Below are 19671 nucleotides of genomic sequence, written 5' to 3'. Positions count from 1 at the left end.
GGATCGAAAAGTTGCGAATTGTGAAGCCAGAGGAAGGAATGTGGTGCAGAGAGTCTTTCCCAGAGTAGGACCAAGGAATCGAGGACCAGAGGACACAGGCTCACGGTGAAGGGGAAAAGATTTAACAGGAATCTGAGGGGTAACTTTTTCATACAGGGGGTGGTGGGTGTATGGAACAAGCTGCCAGAGGAGGAAGTTGAGGCTGGGACTATCCCAGCATTTAAGAAACAGTTGGACAGGTACATGGATAGGACAGTTTTGGAGGGATATGGACCAAGCGCAGGTAGGTGGGACTAGTGTAGCTGGGACATTGTTGGCCGGTGTGGGCGAGTTGGGCCGAAGGGCCTGTTTCCACACTGTATTACTCTATGACACTGTAGGTAAGAAGGGGGGGACAGTATCAGCCAGTGTGTCATGAATGTGCTCTTGTGTCACCACCAGGTCACGTACCCAGATGGCCAGGCCCACATCATCCATCCCAAACCGGCTGATTTCCGAAACCCTGGGCCAGGAAGACACAGGTTGATCACTCAAGTCTACCTTTCCCACACCGCATGGACAGGTAAGAGACTCTGGGCGGGCGGCGCAGCAGTAGAGTTGCTGCCTTACAGCGCTTACAGCACCAGAGACCTGGGTTCGATCCCGACCACGGGCGCTGTCTGTACGGAGTTTGCACGTTCTCCCGTGACCTGCGTGGGTTTTCTCCGAGACCTTCGGTTTCCCCCCACACTCCAAAGACGTGCAGGTTTATCACGCATCCCTTCCATTGACTCCATCTACACCTCGGCAAGGCCAGCAACATAATCGAGGACCAGTCTCAACCCCGGCCACTCCCTCTTCTCCCCTCGGGCAAGAGATACAGAAGTGTGAAAACGCACACCTCCAGATTCAGGGACAGTTTCTTCCCAGGCAACTGAACCAACCTACCACAACCAGAGAGCGGTCCTTACCCCTCATCTACCTCATTGGAAACCTTTGAACTAACTTTAATCGAACTTTACCTTACACTAAACGTTATTCCCTTGACCCTGTGTCTGTAACACTGGACAGCTTAATTGTAATATAGTCTTTCTGCTGACTGGGGAACACATGGCACTGTCCCTCGGTACACGTGACAATAAATTAAACCTTACAACGCCAGAATCCAGACGGCGGGTGCTGTCTGTACGGAGTTTGCACGTTCTCCCCGTGACCGCATGGGTTTCCTCCGAGATCTTCTGTTTCCTCACACACGCCAAAGACATACTTGTATTTAGGTTAATTGGCTTGGCATGAATATAAATTGTCCCGAGTGTGCGTGTAGGGTAGTGTTAGTGAGCGGGGATCGCTGGTCGGCGCGGAGTATTACACTATTGTACACTACAAACCCCAAATAAACTGTGAACTATGAAGTATTTTGGTTATAAAAGTATGTAAGACTGCATCTACACTGCCTTTTATTGGTCAGTCAGATTCTGTTTGGTACGATCCCAGGAACGAGTGGGGTAACGTACGATGTGCGTTTGACGGCACTGGGCCTGTACTCGCTGGAGTTTAGATGGATGAGAGTGTAGATCAAAGCGTATTGCTGATTGGATCCGTGTCTGGTTTTGCTGCTGATGACCTGATCCATAATCCAAGTCAGGTTTTCCACGCCACTGCGGGCAGCCATGAGGCTTTTTAACCATATAACCATATAACAATTACAGCACGGAAACAGGCCATCTCGGTCCTACAAGTCCGCCGAACAACTTTTTTCCCTTAGTCCCCCACCTGCCTGCACTCATACCATAACCCTCCATTCCCTTCCATGATGCCTTTTTAGTTTATTTAACCTTACGATTCGAAGCCTACACCGTACTCATTTCAATAGTCTCTGTATGTATTCAAATTAAAGTACTTGTTATGATACACAATGACTCTGTATCATAAGTACTTTGCACAGAGACAATAGACAATAGGTGCAGGAGTAGGCCATTCGGCCCTTCGAGCCGGCACCGCCATTCATGGCTGATCATCCCCAATCAGTACCCCGTTCCTGCCTTCTCCCCATATCTCCTGACTCCGCTATCTTTAAGAGGCCTATCGAGCTCTCTTTTGAAAGCATCCAGAGAACCGGCCTCCACCGCCCTCTGAGGCAGAGAATTCCACAGACTCACCATTCTCTGTGAGAAAAAGTGTTTCCTCATCTCCGTTCTCAATGGCTTACCCCTTATTCTTAAACTGAAAATGGCTTACCCCTGGTTCTGGACTCCCCCAACATCGGGAACATGTTTCCTGCCTCTAGCGTGTCCAAACCCTTAATAATCTTAGGCAGACAAAAGTGCTGGAGAAACTCAGCGGGTGCAGCAGCATCTATGGAGCGAAGGAAATAGGCGACGTTAACCTTATATGTTTCAATAGAGGCCCACAGAGGGGGAGGGAACATTCGGGTGGGCTGAAGGGCCTGTTTACACGCGCTGTATCCGTGAACTAAACTAAATCTTTGCCCCCCCCCCCACAGAGCCGTGCCAGGTTGAGGTGCGTTTGCTCCTGGCCTACAGCTCCAACAAGGGCAGGGCGTCGAGCCTGGGCCCGTTGTCCAGGTCACCGTGGAGCGACAGCACCGAGGCCTTGCTGCAGGCCCCCAACGTCATCGAGGGCACCATCAACCTGAGCAAGCAGGTCAAGGTCTACCTCATGCCAAAGCCCACCAGGAGATGAGCGGGCCAACACCTACCGCCGGCAGGTGGCAAGCTGCCGAGGCCAGCGGACTGTGCTGAGCTGGGCGTTACGACGTCGGGGCGTTTTCACTCGAGCAGCGAGGGCACTCTAGGTCAGTTGTGGACGGAGCTAGTGTTGGAGGGAAGGTGTGAGTTGTCCACCTGAGAACCAAACTCTGAGCAGCTCAGGGCAGGAGCAATGAAGGACCTAATTCCGCTTACGCGGTTTTTTTTTCGGCGACTTGCCGACATAGTCGCAGCAGGTGGCCGAAGATGTTCAACATGTTGAAAATCCAGCGGCGACTCTTTGGGGGACTACTCACGACCAAACAGGCCTCACCCTGCGACGTGTCGCCTGCATGGTCGTGAGTAGTCACCCGAAGAGTCGTACCATTTTTTGGTCGCCTCTGGATTTTGAACATGTTGAAATTTTGACGTGTTTCTTGACTCTTTGGGTGACTCTTTTGTCTACCTAAGATTACCTTTTGACTCTTTGGGTGACTACTCACCACCATACAGGCTTCAACCCGCGGGTTGAAGCCTGTATGGTGGTGAGTAGTCACCCAAAGAGTCGTACCTTTTTCTGGATGCCGCTTGATTTACAAAACGTTGAACATTTTGACGTGTAGCGGGGGTGAGGCCCGTTTGGTGGTGAGTAGTCACCCAAAGAGTCGTACCTTTTTCCTGGTCGCCACTGGGTTTTCAAGATGTTGAACATTTTCTCGCCGACTATGGTGGGTGCCGGCAAGTGGCCGGAAAAAAAAATTCACAAGTGGGACGTTCCTGTCAAAAGGAAGGATGGACAAGTATCCAACATTGCATTCAAACGTTTCAAGATCAGCGCTATCCGATGGAAACACTGGGCGGCAGTGAGAGGCGTTCGGAATAATCAACTTATATTTTCTTATGAAAGTTTGACATAAACGGATTCAAGACTGTCGTGCCTGGCTTCCTCTTCACGCGAAACGGGCAGAAGGGTGGTCCTCGTTCCAGGTCCGCGCTGCGCAGTGTTGTTCCTTTTTTTTTTAAATCAAAAATATTTATTCAAACATTAAAAATAGTATTTACAACACAATCAAACAAAACAGATCCCACCACCGTAGAATAGAATGCCTTTTATTCTTATTCAAACAGCTTGGTTCGAACAAAATTGCATTTTCTACAGTCTTAACACACTTAACGCAGTTTACATAAACATCCATCACAGTGAATCTCTAACACGTCCTCACTGTGATGGAAGGCAAAAGTCTTATCTCGTCCCTTTGTTCTTCTCCCGCGGCCTAGCAGTCCAACTGCAGCGTCGAGGTGACTGGGGCTCACGATGTTAAAGCCCCCGGTGGGCGATGGTAAGTCCCGCGACCGTTAAGCGATGTTAGGCCCCGCTCCGAGTCATTTACACCCCACGATTCCAGTGGGAGAAGTTGCCGCTGCGGGAGCTACGAAAAGCGGTCTCCCACCAGGGACCCGCGAGCTCCCGATGTTCCTGTCCACAGGGCCTGCAGCCGGAGCCTACGAAGCTCCGAAGTCGCGCGCCACCACAGCTCTCCCTGCTCCGAAGTTGGCCAGCTCCACGATGGTGAGTCCGCAGGCTCCGCCCGGGACTGGAGCCCTCAGGTTGGTTCCGGTTGGAGGCCGTCGCCGGCTCCACGATGTTAGGCCCTACTTGTTGTTAGGACAGGGAAAAAGTCGGGTCCCCCTGTACAGGGAAGAGACTAACGGTTTCCCCCACCCCACCCCCCACATGTACGCAGCTAAAAACATAATAAAAACTAGAATCAACACATACATTTAACGAGACAAAAATTTTTAAAAAGACAGACGGACTGCAGTTGAGCCGCTGCCGTTAGGCGCTGCCACACCAAACAACTAAACAACTGTATTACCATCCTTGTCCAGGATACCTTCAACCCTCCGCGGTGCCCAGCGGTCCCGGAAACTCCCCAGGGTGCCCATGGACAGCGCGTACTCTTTTTCTAGTACCACCCAGGCGCGGACGTAACCCCGGAAAAGGGGCAGGCAGAGCCAGTGTTGCTCCTCAGAAGGTCAATGCCCTCTCTACGACTGCCTGTACCGAGGCGCGGCCAAACGCTCGGTATTTCGGCGGGACCATCACCGTGCATACGCATCAATCTTCCCAGCAGCATCTTCCAAGACGGCCACAATAGACAATGGGTGCAGGAATAGGCCATTCGGCCCTTTGAGCCAGCACCACCATTCAGTGTGATCATGGCTGATCATTCACAATCAGTACCCCGTTCCTGTCTTCTCCCCATATCCCCTGACTTCACTATCTTTAAGAGCCCTGTCTAGCTCGCTCTTGAAAGCATCCAGGCAGAGAATTCCACAGACTTACAACTCTCTGGGATGTCAGGACTGTCTTATGAAGAAAGACTGGATAGACTTGGTTTATATTCTCTAGAATTTAGGAGATTGAGAGGGGATCTTACAGAAACTTACAAAATTCTTAAGAGGTTGGACAGGCTAGATGCAGGAAATTGCTCCCGATGTTGGGGAAGTCCAGGACAAGGGGTCACAGCTTAAGGATAAGGGGGAAATCCTTTAAAACCGAGATGAGAAGAACTTTTTTCACACAGAGAGTGGTGAATCTCTGGAACTCTCTGCCACAGAGGGTAGTTGAGGCCAGTTCATTGGCTATATTTAAGAGGGAGTTAGATGTGGCCCTTGTGGCTAAGGGGATCAGAGGTTGTGGAGAGAAGGCAGGTACGGGATACTGATTTTGGATGATCAGCCATGATCATATTGAATGGCGGTGCAGGCTTGAAGGGCCAAATGGCCTACTCCTGCACCTAATTTCTATGTTTCTCTGTGAGAAAAAGTGTTTCCTCGTCTCCGTTCTAAATGGCTTACAACCTTATTCTTAAACTGTGTGTGGGTCCCTGGTTCTGGACTCCCCAAACATCGGGAACATGTTTCCTGCCTCTAGCGTGTCCAAACCCTTAACAATCTTATTTGTCTCAATAAGATATCCTCTCATCCTTCTAAACTCTAGAGTATACAAGCCCAGCCGCTCCATTCTCTCAGCATATGACAGTCCCGCCATCCCGGGAATTAACCTTGTGAACCTACGCTGCACTCCCTCAATAGCAAGAATGTCCTTCCGAAGATTGTGGCGATCAGAGTGAAGGAGGGTCTCGAGTTGGAGAGGAGAAGAATGGGGGGGGGGTTTTATAGAGGTGTACAAAAATCATGAGAAGAATAGGTCTGGTAAACACACACACACGCAGTCTCTTGCCCAGAGTAAGGGAATCGATAACCAGAGGACACAGGTTTACGGTGAAGGGGGAAAGATGCAATTGGAATCCGATGTGGTAACATTTTCACACAAGGGTGGTGGATGTACGGAACGAGCAGCTGGAGGAGGTAGCTGAGCCAGAGGCTATCGTAGTGTTTAAGAAACATTTAGACAGGTACATGGATAGGACAGGTTCGGAGGGATATGGGCCAAACCAGCCTGAAGAAGGGTCTCGACCCGAAACGTCACCCATTCCTTCTCTCCAGAGATGCTGCCTGTCCCGCTGGGTTACTCCGCCTTTTTGTGTCTTATCTTCGATTTAAACCAGCATCTGCAGTTCCTTCCAAGATGATCCCAACCCAGGCGACTACTTGGGTGCTAGCCACAGAAGCAGATTTACAAACTCAATAGACAATAGGTACAGGAGTAGGCCACTCGGCCCTTCGTGCCAGCACCGCCATTCAATGTGACCATGGGTGTATAAATCGTATACCAATCGCTCCAACCTCTTAAATATAAGTAAATGACTCGATTGTCAATAAGTTTATTGGCCAAGTATAGTCACATACAAGGAGTTTGCCTTGGTGCTCTGCCCGTAAGTGACAACATGACATACAGTGACAGTTAGGAATGACACATAAAGCATTAAACACTAAAAAAACATTATCGATGAAACATGTAAATGAAATAAAATACCAGAGCAAAAGGAGGCTACAGATTTTTGTCTGTTGAGCAGAGATACTACTCGTGGATAAAAAGCTGTTTTTATGTCTGGCTGTGGCAGCTTTGACAATCCGGAGTCGCCTTCCAGAGGTAAGTGATTCAAAGAGTTTGTGGCCAGAGTGAGAGGGGTCAGAGATGATCTTACCCACTCGCTTCCTGGCCCTTGCAGTGATTCTTTTATCTCGCACTAAACGCTATAGGGAGAAGGCAGGAGAATGGGGTTAAGAGGGGAAGATAGATGTGCCAAGATTGAATGGCGGAGTAGACTAGATGGTGGCGCGGCAGTGGATTTGCTGCCTTACAGCGAATGCAGTGCCGGAGACCCGGGTTCGATCCCGACTACGGGTGCTGTCAGTCTGTACGGAGTTTGCATGTTCTCCCCGTGACCTGCGTGGGTTTTATGCGAGATCTTCTGTTTCCTCCCACACTCCAAAGACGTGCATGTAATTGGCTTAGTGTAAATGTAAAAATTGGCCCTAGTGTGTGTAGGATAGTGTTAATGTGCGGGGGTCGCTGGTCGGCGCGGACCCGGTGGGCCGAAGGGCCTGTTTCGGCGCCGTATCTCTAAAGATGGGCCGGATGGGCTAATTCTTCTATCACCTATGACTTTCCAGTTCAAGTTCACATTGATTGCCGCATGCACCAATTGAGGGACAGTGGAATTTGATTTACCATGCAGCCACACAAACAAAAGAGCACAATACACAATAGAATATAACATGAACATCCGCAGCTTCAGGATGTTACAGTCCGCGGGGCCAGCGATCGGAGCACTTCTGGCGCCCCCCCCCGGCAACGGATCGCCCGGCTCCGCGGTGGAAAGTCTGCACTTCGCCCGCTGCTGAAGCTCTGGGCCCGACTCCAGGAGAGGCCGCACTAATCCAAGCTGCATTGTATCTACACTGTGGACGGCTCGATTGTAATCATGTATTGTCTTTCTGCTGACTGGTTAGCGCGCAACAAAAGCTTTTCACTGTACCTGATTGTGGACTTTAATAGGGCACAACATCCGAGTACGTACACGCCACTGGGGATAAATGGGGATACTATGGACAGGGTGAGCTGCTTTAAATACCTGGGAGTCCACATCACAGAGGGTCTGACATGGACATCACACGCTGCAGCACTGGTGGGTAAGGCAAGGCAGCGCCTTTACCACCTCAGGCAGCTGAGGAAATTCAGAGTCTCTCTGAGGATCCTTCAATCCTTCTACTCTGGGGCTGTAGAAAGCATCTTGTCCGGCAACATCACAATCTGGTTTGGGAACTGCTCTGCCCAGGACAGGGAGGCTCTGCAGAGAGTAGTGCGTTTGTCCGCACTACACTCACCATGGGAATTACAGGGCCTATACACCAGGAGGGGCAGATCCAGAGCCAGCAACATTATGAGGGACCCCTACCCCCCCAGCAACGGACTGTTCCAGCTGCTACGGTCAGGCAAACGCCTCCACTGTCACGCTGTGAGAACAGAGAGGATGAGAGGAGTTTCTTCCCACAGGCCGTGAGGACTGTAAACTCTGATCTCACCAGGGACTCATTTACTGTGTTGTGATGTGTCTTTTTTAAATTGCTGTTTTTTTTTCCTAATATGTAAATACTGATTCTGTTCTGTTCTGTGCTGTAGTTTTTTGCACATTCTGCAGGCCTTGCCACTTTTCATTTCACTGCACATCTTGTATGTGTGTGTGACAAATAAACTTGACTTGACTTGGCTTGACTACCTCGGTACACGTGACAAGAAACTGAACTGGACAATACAGAATGCACAGACCAGCCCATTGAGTCCACATGCAAGAGTCGCCATGTTGGGGCCATTTCCCACTACCAGCTACAGCCGGCAACAAAGGCCCAGTGCAACCATCGCCTCCATTCCGGGGCATCCTGTGTACCGTTAGGCGTCTGCTCAGCCCCTTAGTTCTTGGTCACTTGGTCCTCCAAAATATTCCAACTGGAATTGAAACTGGAGGTGGTGGAGGGAGGGCTTAAGCCACAAAGGGTTATTGGGAAGAAAGAGCTACTTTAAATGTAGTTGCATCTGGTTGGGTAACTATAATTGGGTGGAGATTATTCCACGCTTTAATTGTGCGGGGGAAGAACGAATTGCTGTACACATCTGTCTTTGTAACTGGGATCACAAATTGGATCGAATGCCCTCGTCTGCTCCTAATTGGTTTGGGTTTGGTGTAGGCCTTGTAGTCTATGTCGAGCTGACCATTTAACATTTTGTAAAAACAGGCCAAACGGTGAGCTTCACGTCTGTCTTGGAGAGGGTTCCTTCCACCCCGACCAGAGAATTCAGAAGTTTGGTGACACTCGCTTCTCTCTCATAGGTGTTAGTAACAAATCGAGCTGCCTGTCTTTGGACACGTTCGATGGATGAAATGTTTATATTAGTGTCTGGATCCCAAGCTGCAACTGCGTAGTCCAAATTAGGTCTAACGAGGGTGAAGTATAACCTCCTTGACAGAGGCTGAACCATGATGATACAAGATACAAGATACATTTAATTGTCATTTGGACCCCTTGAGGTCCAAACGAAATTCCGTTTCTGCAGCCATACATTACAAACAAATAGACCCAAGACACAACATCATTTACATAAACATCCATCACATCGCTGTGATGGAAGGCCAAATAAACTTATCTCTCCACTGCACTCCCCCCCCCCCCATGTCAGAGTCAAAGTCAAAGACCCCGGCTGGCGATGGCGATTGTCCCGCGGCCATTGAAGCCACGCCGGGTGGTGCGAGGTCGCACACCGGGTCTTGGTGTTAGAGCCCCCGGCGGGCGCTCGCAGAGTCCCGCGGCCGTTCCAGCCGCGCGGGGCGGTGATGTTAGGCCCCGCTCCAGGAGCTCTTCAACCCCGCAACTTGGGCGGGGGAAGTCGCCGTTGCGAGAGTCCTGAAAAGCGGTCTCCCTCCAGGGACCCGCGGGCTCCCGGTGCCGCCGTCCGCAGACCTGCAGTTGAAGCCTCCGACTCTCCGGTCGGGCCGCAGCAGCAGCAACAGCAGCAGCAGCAGCAGCAGCAGCGCTCCTCCACCGCTCCCACCCGCTCCGGACTCGGCCAGCCCCGCGACGGCGACGGTGTGAGTCGTCGGCACCAGAGTCCCCAGTCTCTTCCTGTTGGAGGCCCCCCCCCCCTCCCCCCCCCCCCCCCCCCGCCCCCACACACACACCCCAACAAAAAATAACAAAAACTACATAAAACACAGACAGAAAAATAATAAAACGCGGACAGACTGCAGAGGCCGCTGCTGACCAGAGTCGCGACACCCACCGAGAGTTGCACCTCAGGAAGTTTAGGACACCTGTTGCTTTCACCGTTGCATGATGAGTCGGAACATTCCAACGCAGATCATTCTGCAATTTGATGCCAAGATACTTGGTTTGTTTTGTTTCTTCAAGGGTGACACCAAGCATGTTGTAGTATTTTGTAGGAGCCCCCTCCCATTTAGTCGTCATTCCCTGAGGGTGCCACCCGCAGCCGACTTTGATGGCATGGAAGGTAAGACACCCCACCCCCACACAACCCAGGTTCTCTTACCAACCCTTTTTATAGACAATAGGTGCAGGAGTAGGCCATTCGGCACTTCGAGCCAGCACCACCATTCAAAGTGATCATGGCTGATCATCCCCAATCAGTACCCCGTTCCTGCCTTCTCCCCATATCCCCAATCTCCCCAGAAGATTGAGGGGGGATGTTATAGAAACTTACAAAATTCCTAAGGGGTTGGACAGGCTAGATGCAGGAAGATTGTTCCCGATGTTGGGGAAGTCCAGGACAAGGGGTCACAGTTTAAGGATAAAGGGGAAATCCTTTAGGACCGAGACGAGAAAAACATTTTTCACACAGAGAGTCGTAAAACTCTGGAATTCTCTGCCACAGAAGGTAGTTGAGGCCAGTTCATTGGCTATAATTAAGAGGGAGTTACAGTAGATGTGGCCCTTGTGGCTAAAGGGATCAGGGGGTATGGAGAGAAGGCAGGTACAGGATACTGAGTTGGATGATCAGCCATGATCATATTGAATGGCCGTGCAGGCTCGAAGGGCCGAATAGCCTACTCCTGCACCTATTTTCTATGTTTCTATCCCCTGACTCTGCTATCTTTAAGAGCCCTATCTAGCTCTGTCTTGAAAGTATCCAGAGAACTGGCCTCCACTGCCCTCTGAGACAGAGAATTCCACAGACTCACAACTCTCTGTGTGAAAAAGTGTTTCCTCATCTCCGTTCTAAATGGCTTACTCCTTATTCTTAAACTGTGGCCCCTGGTTCTGGACTTTTAGTTTAGAGATACAGCGCAGAAACAGGCCCTTCAGCCCACCGGGTCCGCGCCGACCAGCGTTCCCCGCATATTAACACTATCCTACACACACACACACACACACTTGGGACAATTTTAACATTTACCAAGCCAATTTGCCAACATACCTGCACGTCTTTGGAGTGTGGGAGGAAACCGAAGATCTCGGAAGAAAACCCACGCAGGGATCACGGGGAGAGCGTGCAAACTCCGTACAGACAGCACCCGTAGTTGGGATCGAACCCGGGTCTCTGGCGCCGTGAGGCAGCAACTCTACCGCTGCACCAAAGTGCTGCCCACTCACGACTCCCTCAAACCCCCCCTCCCCCCTCTCCGGTCTTCCGGGTCCGGGCTCGCTGGGCTTTCCTCTCCGGGCGGTTCCCCGGCTTGGCGGAGAGGTTCGGTTGGTTCAGAGATAGCTAGGTGCTTGATTAGTACGGGGGTCAGGGGTTATGGGGAGAAGGCAGGAGAATGGCGTTAGGAGGGAGAGATAGATCAGCCATGATTGAATGGCAGAGTAGACTTGATGGGCCGAATGGCCTAATTCTACTCCTCTCACTGAAACCAAGGGGACCAGGAAATTGTACTTTTTTCCATATGACCTTAAGGCCTTGAGTTCCCAACCTGGGGTAAATTTCGCCTACCCAGGGGATAAATTTGTTGATTGTAGATTTGTACAGACTTTTTTCTCATTGACTGACTGTGTTTGGTTCTGGCATACCAGTACCTGCTCATCATTAGTTGTTCATAAATAAGTCAAATAACATTGTTACGTGCTATTAAAGTTGCCGGGGGTAAACGGGATGAAAAAGGTTGGGAACCCCAGCTCCAAGGGATTGTACAGGCTAGATCCAGGAAAAATGGTCCTGATGTTGGGGGAGTCCAGAACCAGGGATCACAGTTTACGAATAAGGGGTTGGTCATTTAGGACTGAGATGAGGAAAAACTTTTTCACCCAGAGTTGTGAGCTGCCACAGCAGGTAGTGGAGGACGATTCACTGGATGTTTTCAAGAGAGAGTTATGCCCCTGCCCCACTTAGGAAACCTGAACGGAAACCTCTGGACACTTTGCGCCCCACCCAAGGTTTCCGTGCGGTTCCCGGAGGTTTTTGTCAGTCTCCCTACCTGCTTCCACTACCTGCAACCTCCGGCAACCACCTGCAACCTCCGGTAACCGCACAGAAACCTTGGGTGGGGCGCAAAGTCTCCAGAGGTTTCCGTTCAGGTTTCCGGAGTGGGACAGGGGCATAATAGATTTTGCTCTTGGGGCCAACAGAATCAAGGGATATGTGGAGAAGGCAGGAACGGGGTGCTGATATTAGATGATCAACCATGATCATATTGAATGGTGGTGCTGGCTCGAAGGGCCGAATGGCAATAGACAATAGGTGCAGGAGTAGGCCATTGGGCCCTTTGAGCCAGCACCACCATTCAATGTGATCATGGCTGATCATCCACAATCAGTACCCCGTTCCTGCCTTCTCCCCATATCCCCTGACTCCGCTATCTCTGGCCTACTCCTGCACCTATTTACTATGTTTCTATGACCTTATGATAAGCTAAATCTGTTATGAAAAGTTCCATTAAAACCAATGTTTACTGTACTGGGTTATTCCTTTTAGTTTAGTTTAGAGATACAGGGCGGAAACAGGCCCTTCGGCCCACCGAGTCCGCGCCGACCAGCGATCCCCGCACACTAACACTATCCTGCACACGCTGGGGACAATTAAAACATTTTTTTAATTTAATATTCATACCGAGCCAATTAACCTACAAACCTGCACGTCTTTGGAGTGTGGGAGGAAACCGGAGATCTCGGAGAAAACCCACGCAGGTCACGGGGAGAACGTGCAAACTCCGTACAGACAGCACCCATAGTCGGGATCAAACTTGGGTCCCTGGAGCTGTAAAAGGCAGCTGTTGTAAACCTACAACTGCAGTACATGTAGGGGGCGCTGCTCTGGCAGCAGCCATGTCAGCAGCGCGTCAGTTTTTTCAACTTTTTTTATTTTTTTAGTATGTTTTAAAGTATGTATTTAATGTTCCTTTGTGTGGGGTGATGTGTGTGTGTGTGTGTGTCTGGGATGGTGTTTTGTGTGGGGGGTGAGGGGGAAACCGCTTCGGTCGCCTCCTCCATGGAGAGGCGAGTTTTTCCAGGTCGCCTCCCCCGTGGCCTAACATCAAGGATCGGCGCGGCCTTTCCCGGAGACACGCCCGGGGCTTCAGCGGCGGGTGCAGCGTGGACTCTCGTTGTGGAGCGGGTGAGCCCTCGCTGGGGCTCGCTGGAGGGGAGCGCTCCGTTTCGCTGGCCCGGGGCTGCCGGCAGCCTGAAGCCGCGGTCTGCAGAGTTCCAGCTGGCGCGGCGTCTACAGCCCGGGATCCCTCGTGGGGGACCCGGGGGAAGAAGAAGCCGCCATTGCCGGCCCGCGGCCAACTTCTACCGCGGGGCCGGCATGGACTCACCATCACCCCTGGAGGGGAGCTTCGACCGCCGGCCCTGCAGTCTACGGTGCTTCTGGCTGCGGCGGAGACTTTAAATCTCGACCGCCGGCCTGCGGCCTACACCAACTTAAAGCCGCGGTCTCCGGTGAGGAAGAGCCGATCCTGGACTGACTCTGGACTCTGGTCCTGTCCACGGGGGGGAAATGGAGGAGGACTGGCCAAATTTTGTGCCTTCCACCACAGTGATGAATGCTGTGGTGGATGTTTGTGTTACAGTTTTATTGTGGTTGTGTGTTCTTTATTATTGTACCGCTGCTGACAACCCAAATTTCCACCGACCCTGGTTGTGTGGCAATAAATTATATCTATCTAATTATATCTACCTATCTATCTATTCGGTCTGAAGAAGGGTCTCGACCCAAAACATCACCTATTCCTTCGCTCCATAGATGCTGCCTCACTCGCTGAGTTTCTCCAGTATTTTTATCTACCTTCGATTTTTCCAGCATCTGCAGTTCTTTCTTAAACACTGCAGTCACTTCTGTCTCTCTGAAATTGCTATTGTGACCGACACAGACGTTGTGGGCTGAAGGGCGTGTCCACGTGCGTTACTGTTCTGCGGGATGAAGCTGAGCTAGAGGATTGCAGGGCAGGGTTGGCTGCAGAGACGGTGGGAAAGTGGGACAGGGTCAGTGTTGGCAAAGACAGACGTGAGGGCAGTAATTAGTTGCTGCCTGCCAACATTAGCAGTCTCTGCACACTCCCCTAGTTCCCACCAACATCACTGCTCGCTTTATTGAAGATCGGGCGGGCGGTCGGTCACAGTGGGGCAGCGGTAGAGTTGCTGCCTTACAACGAACGCAGCGCCGGAGACCCGGGTTCGATCCCGACCACGGGTGCTGTCTGCGCGGAGTTTGCATGTTCTCCCCGTGACCCGCATGGGTTTTCTCCGAGATCTTCGGTTTCCTCCCACACCCCAAAGACGTGCATGTTTGTCGGTTAACTGGCTTGGTATAAATTAAAAATTCTCCCTAGTGGCTTAGGGTATAGTGTGCGGGGAAGGTTCAACAAATTCTCTCCTAGAGGGTGTATTGGATAAGAGTAGTTAGATGTGCTTGTGACTAAGGGGATCGCTGGAGAGAAGGCGGGCTGAGTTGGGAGCCATGATCATATTGAATGGCGGTGCAGGCTGAAAGCCTACTCCTTCACCTAATTTCTATCTGTTCTCATGGCGCTGTGTATCTAAAATAAATAAGTTCAGGCTGATTAAATATACATAGTGAACAACATCACTCTTCGAACTGTTTTAGCTTAGTTTAGTTTAGAGATACAGCGCGGAAACAGGCCCTTCGGCCCACCGAGTCCGCGCCGACCAGCGATCCCCGCACACTAACACTATCCTACACACACTAGGGACAACCTACTTACACCAAGCCAATTAACCTACAAACCTGCACGTCTTTGGAGTGTGGGAGAAAAGCGGAGATCTCGGAGAAAACCCCACGCGGGGAGAACGTACAAACTGTCACGGTGGCGCAGCGGTAGAGTTGCTGCCTTACAGCGAATGCAGCGCTGGAGACCCGGGTTCTATCCCAACTACAGGCGCTGTCCGCGCGGAGTTTGCACGTTCTCCCGGGACCTGCGTGGGTTTTCCCACACTCCAAAGACGTTCAGGTTTGTAGGTTAATTGGCTTCGGTAAACGTATAGAAAGTGTCCCTGGTGGGTGTAGGATAGTGTTAATGTGCAGGGATCGCGGGTCGGCACGGACTCGGTGGGCCGAAGGGCCTGTTTCTGCACTGTATGTCTAAACTAAACATGATACCAATGTAAGAGAAATACAAAGAACTGCAGATGCTGATTTTGCACCAAAAGAAGCACAGAGTGCTGGAGTAACTCAGCGGGTCAGGCAGCAACTCTGAAGAAAAATAATCGATTACGTTTCCGGTCGAACCCCTTCAGACTGGTCTGAAGTCGAAACATCAGCCATTTCTTCTCTCCAGGGATGCTGCCGGACCCGCTGAGTTACTCCAGCATTTGATGTCTATCTTCGGTGTAAGGCAGCATCTGCAGTTCCTCCTTACGCATCCTTTATGGGTCCCTATGTTAGCACAGTGCTCGTGCTATTTAGAAGGATGAGGGGCAATCTTATTGAAGCATATAAGATTATTAAGGGTTTGGACACGCCAGAGGCAGGAAACATGTTCCCGATGTTGGGGGAGTCCAGAACCAGGGGCCACAGTTTAAGAATAAAGGGTCGGCCATTTAAGACTGAGGTGAGAAAAAACGTTTTCACCCAGAGTTGGGAATTTGTGGAATTCCCTGCCACAGAGGGCAGTGGAGGCCACTGGAGTTTAGAAGGATGAGGGGCTCTCTTATAGAAACATATAAAATTATAAAAGGACTGGACAAGCTAGATGCACGAAAGATGTTTCCCAATGCTTTCAAGAGAGAGCTAGATAGGGCTCTTAAAAATAGCGGAGTCAGGCGATATGGAGAGAAGGCAGGAACTGGGTACTGATTGGGGATGATCAGCCATGATCACATTGAATGGTGGTGCTGGCTCGAAGGACTGAATGGCCTCCTCCTGCACCTATTGTCTATTGTCCATTGTTGCGTGAGTCCAGAACCAGGGGCCACAGTCTTAGAATAAGGGGTCGGCCATTTAAGACTGAGGTGAGAAAAATCGTTTTTACCCAGAGAGTTGTGAATTTGTGGAATTCCCTGCCACAGAGGGCAGTGGAGGCCAAATCACTGGATGGATTTAAGAGAGAGTTAGATAGAGCTCTAGGGGCTGGTGGAATCAAGGGATACAGGGAGAAGGCAGGAACGGGTTACATAGAAACACATAGAAAAATGAATAGGTGACCATTTCTGGTCGGTACCCTTCTTCAGACTGACCTACAAAACCTGCACGTCTTTGGAGTGGGAGGAGGACCGGAGCACCCGGAGAAAACCCCCGCAGGTACACAGGGGAGGAAACATGCACACTCCGTACAGCCAGTCAGGATGGAACCCAAGCATAGAAAACATGAATTAGGTGCAGGAGTAGGCCATTCGGCCCTTCGAGCCTGCACCGCCATTCAATATGATCATGGCTGATCATCCAACTCAGTATCCTGCACCTGCCTTCTCTCCATACCCCCTAATCCCCTTAGCCACAAGGGCCACATCTAACTCCCTCTTAAATATAGCCAATGAACTGTGGCCTCAACTACCTTCTGTGGCAGAGAATTCCACAGATTCACCACTCTCTGTGTGAAAAATGTTTTTCTCATCTCGGTCCGAAAGGATTTCCCCCTTATCCTTAAACTGTGTGACCCCCTTGTTCTGGACTTCCCCAACATCGGGAACAATCTTCCTGCATCTAGCCTGTCCAACCCCTTAAGAATTTTGTAAGTTTCTATAAGATCTCCCCTCAGTCTTCTAAATTCCAGCGAGTACAAGCCGAGTCTATCCAGTCTTTCTTCAAATTAAAGTCCTGCCATCCCAGGAATCAGTCTGGTGAACCTTCTCTGTACTACCTCTATGGCAAGGATGTCTTTTCTCAGATTAGGAGACCAAAACTGTACACAATTTTGTGCTCCACCATCCTGACCTCAGGCTCTTCATCTCGCACAGCCTAAAGTTGTAGGACAACTTGTTCTATTTGATCGTATTTGATTGTACATGCCGGGTTGATTGCATTCGTTGAAACAGGGCGGACCATGTGAAGGTTGCAATCTCCCACCCCAGACCTCAGGCTCTGAAACATGAGTCGACAAACAGTTTTGGCTAATAACCCGTTTTAAATTAATGAGGTTAAGTAGTGAGCAGGTTGGAACAAGAGATGATCAGAGCCCTCTGTCCCTATTACTGAATCCAGTCCCCATGGATGGTGAAAGAAACATACAATGTGGAACTCGGCAGGTCAGGCGGGTCTGAAGGACTGTTTTGACCCGAAATGTCACCCATCCAGAGATGCTGCCCAACCAGCTGAGTTCACAAGTTATCGGAGTAAAGTTAGGCCATTCGGCCCATCGAGTCAATAGATAATAGGTGCAGCAGTAGGCCATTCGGCCCTTCGAGCCAGCACCGCCATTCAATGTGATCATGGCCGATCATCCCCAATCAGTACCCCGTTTCTGCCTTCTCCCCATATCCCCCAATTCCGCTATTTTTAACAGCCCCATCTAGCTCCCCCTTGAAAGCATCCAGAGAACCGGCCTCCACCGCCCTCTGAGGCAGAGAATTCCACAGACTCACCACTCTCTAGTGTGAAAAAGTGTTTCCTCGTCTCCGTTCTAAATGGCTTACCCCTTATTCTTAAACTGTGTGGCCCCTGGTTCTGGACTCCCCCAACATCGGGACCATGTTTCCTGCCTCTAGTGTGTCCAATCCCTTAACAATCTTGTCCGTTTCAATAAGATATCCTCTCATCCTTTTAAACTCCAGGGTATACAAGCCCAGCCGCTCAATTCTCTCAGCATATGACAGTCCCGCCATCTCGGGAATTAACCTTGTAAACCTACGCTGCACTCCCTCAATAGCAAGAATGTCCTTCCTCAAATTAGGGGACCAAAACTGCACACAACACTACAGGTGTGGTCTTGTGGTGTCACTGGGGCCTCACTAAGGCGGCGTGCGATTGGCAGTCGTGTTATGCTTGTAATAAGGCTCGTACCACGACGTAAACAGAGTATATCTTTAATCTGTACAACAGCAGCAACAGCAACAGCCTCGTGTGTAAGCCCAGGCAACTCCCTAACTGCCCACACCCTGGGTTCCAGTCACATCCGGTTACTGGAGCCTGGCTTCTGGCACACAGGGTCCTAGTGCCCCTCTGCTCAGCCTTACACTATTATTGCATAATACCACAGGCAGCCCCGCCAACAATGTCTTTTTTCGTCTTTTTTAAGTTTTTTAGTGTGTGTTAAAAATCTGTGTAAATGTTCTCCGGTTTGTTTTATGTGAGGTGAGGGGGTCGGGGTAAACTTTTCTCTCAGTTCCTAACCTTGCTGGAGCAGCGATTCATTCTCAGATCGCATTCTCCGGTCGTTCTGCGGCCTACCATCGATGGAGCTGGAGACCTCCTCAGACTGACCTTGAGCCCCTCTGGGGAGCTTGGACTTAACATCGGAGTTGATCCCTTGCCTGGGATCGACGCTCAAACCTGCAGCCTGCGAACATTACACTGAGAGCCACGGGAGTCAAGACCGTCCCGTCAACAGAGGGCTCGAGGCCCATGACCGCGGGAGAACAAAGAAGGGAAGACATTGAACTTTTTTCCCCCTTCCACCACAGTGAGGAATGTGGAGGGGTCACTGTGGTGGATGTTTATATTAAAATGTGTTTTGTGTGTTCTGTTGCTTTTTATTTGTCTGACTGACTTGGCAAATGAAATTCCTCGTATGTTGCAAAAACATACTTGGCTAATAAAGTATTATTGTGATTGTGATCTCGGGCGCTGTCTGTCTGTGTGGAGTTTGCACGTTCTCCTTTGACCGTGTGGGTTTCCCCCAGGTGCTCCGGCTTCCTCCCACACCTGCGTAGGTGCTAAGTACATTAGGTGCCTGTGCTATGGGGTCTGGAGACAGTTCTTCATTGGTCTTTGACGTCAATGGATTTCAGGACCACTCGGGTACCAAGTACTGGTGGAAATGCACTTTAGTTTAGTTTAGAGATACAGCGCGGAAACAGGCCCTTCGGCCCACCGTGTCCGCGCCGACCAGCGATCCCCGCACACTGACACTACCCTACACACACTCTAAGGACAATTTACAACCCACGTGGGTCACGGGGAGAACGTACAAACTCCGTACAGACAGCGCCCGTGGTCGGGATCGAACCCGGGTCTGCATACACTGTAAGGCAGCAACTCTACCTGCTGAGCCACCGTGACTGCCCTATGGGAGGACCATTCAAGAGCAGGGAAGAAGCGGTTCCTGAACCATTGGTCAGCATGGACTCGGTGGGCCGAAGGGCCTGTTTCCACGCTGGATCTCTAAAGTACAATCATGAGTTAGTCAATGCAAACAGACCCTTCAGCCCATCGAGTGTGTGTTGACCATCAACCACCCATTCACTGTCATCATAGATTCATAGAACTGAACAGCACGGAAACAGGCCCTTCGGCCCACCGTGTGTGTGTCAGCCATGAACCATCCATGTACTGTAATGAGAAGGAACATGTGTCTTCTCTTGCCTCTAGTTCTCCTCTCTCCTTTCCCCCCGCCCCCTCCCTCCGCCTGCCCAATCTTCAGTCTATAGGCTCCAGACCCAAAACGTCACCTAC

At 50.7% G+C, this 19671-nt stretch overlaps 1 protein-coding gene and 1 long non-coding RNA gene across 2 annotated transcripts in view; one reads left to right on the top strand and one right to left on the bottom strand.

The window, feature by feature from the left end:
- ints4 (integrator complex subunit 4) overlaps positions 1-3153 on the top strand; it is a 66887-nt gene extending 63734 nt beyond the window's left edge. Inside the window, exons 22-23 of the mRNA XM_055665853.1 lie at positions 442-562; positions 2483-3153. Coding sequence (XP_055521828.1) covers positions 442-562; positions 2483-2682 — 321 coding nt within the window. The 3' untranslated portion in view covers positions 2683-3153. The remainder of the gene's footprint in view (positions 1-441; positions 563-2482) is intronic.
- Positions 3154-18067: 14914 nt separating this feature from the next.
- LOC129715968 (uncharacterized) lies at positions 18068-19154 on the bottom strand. Its single transcript, XR_008726576.1, has 2 exons — positions 18467-19154; positions 18068-18390 (listed from the first exon to the last, which is right to left on the bottom strand). It is a non-coding gene; the product is annotated as an uncharacterized LOC129715968 (long non-coding RNA).
- Positions 19155-19671: the final 517 nt, after the last annotated feature.

This window comes from Leucoraja erinacea, unplaced genomic scaffold, assembly GCF_028641065.1.
Source record: "Leucoraja erinacea ecotype New England unplaced genomic scaffold, Leri_hhj_1 Leri_155S, whole genome shotgun sequence".
In the NCBI taxonomy this organism is placed as follows: Eukaryota; Metazoa; Chordata; class Chondrichthyes; order Rajiformes; family Rajidae; genus Leucoraja; species Leucoraja erinaceus.
This window is presented reverse-complemented; position numbering and strand designations above follow the sequence as displayed.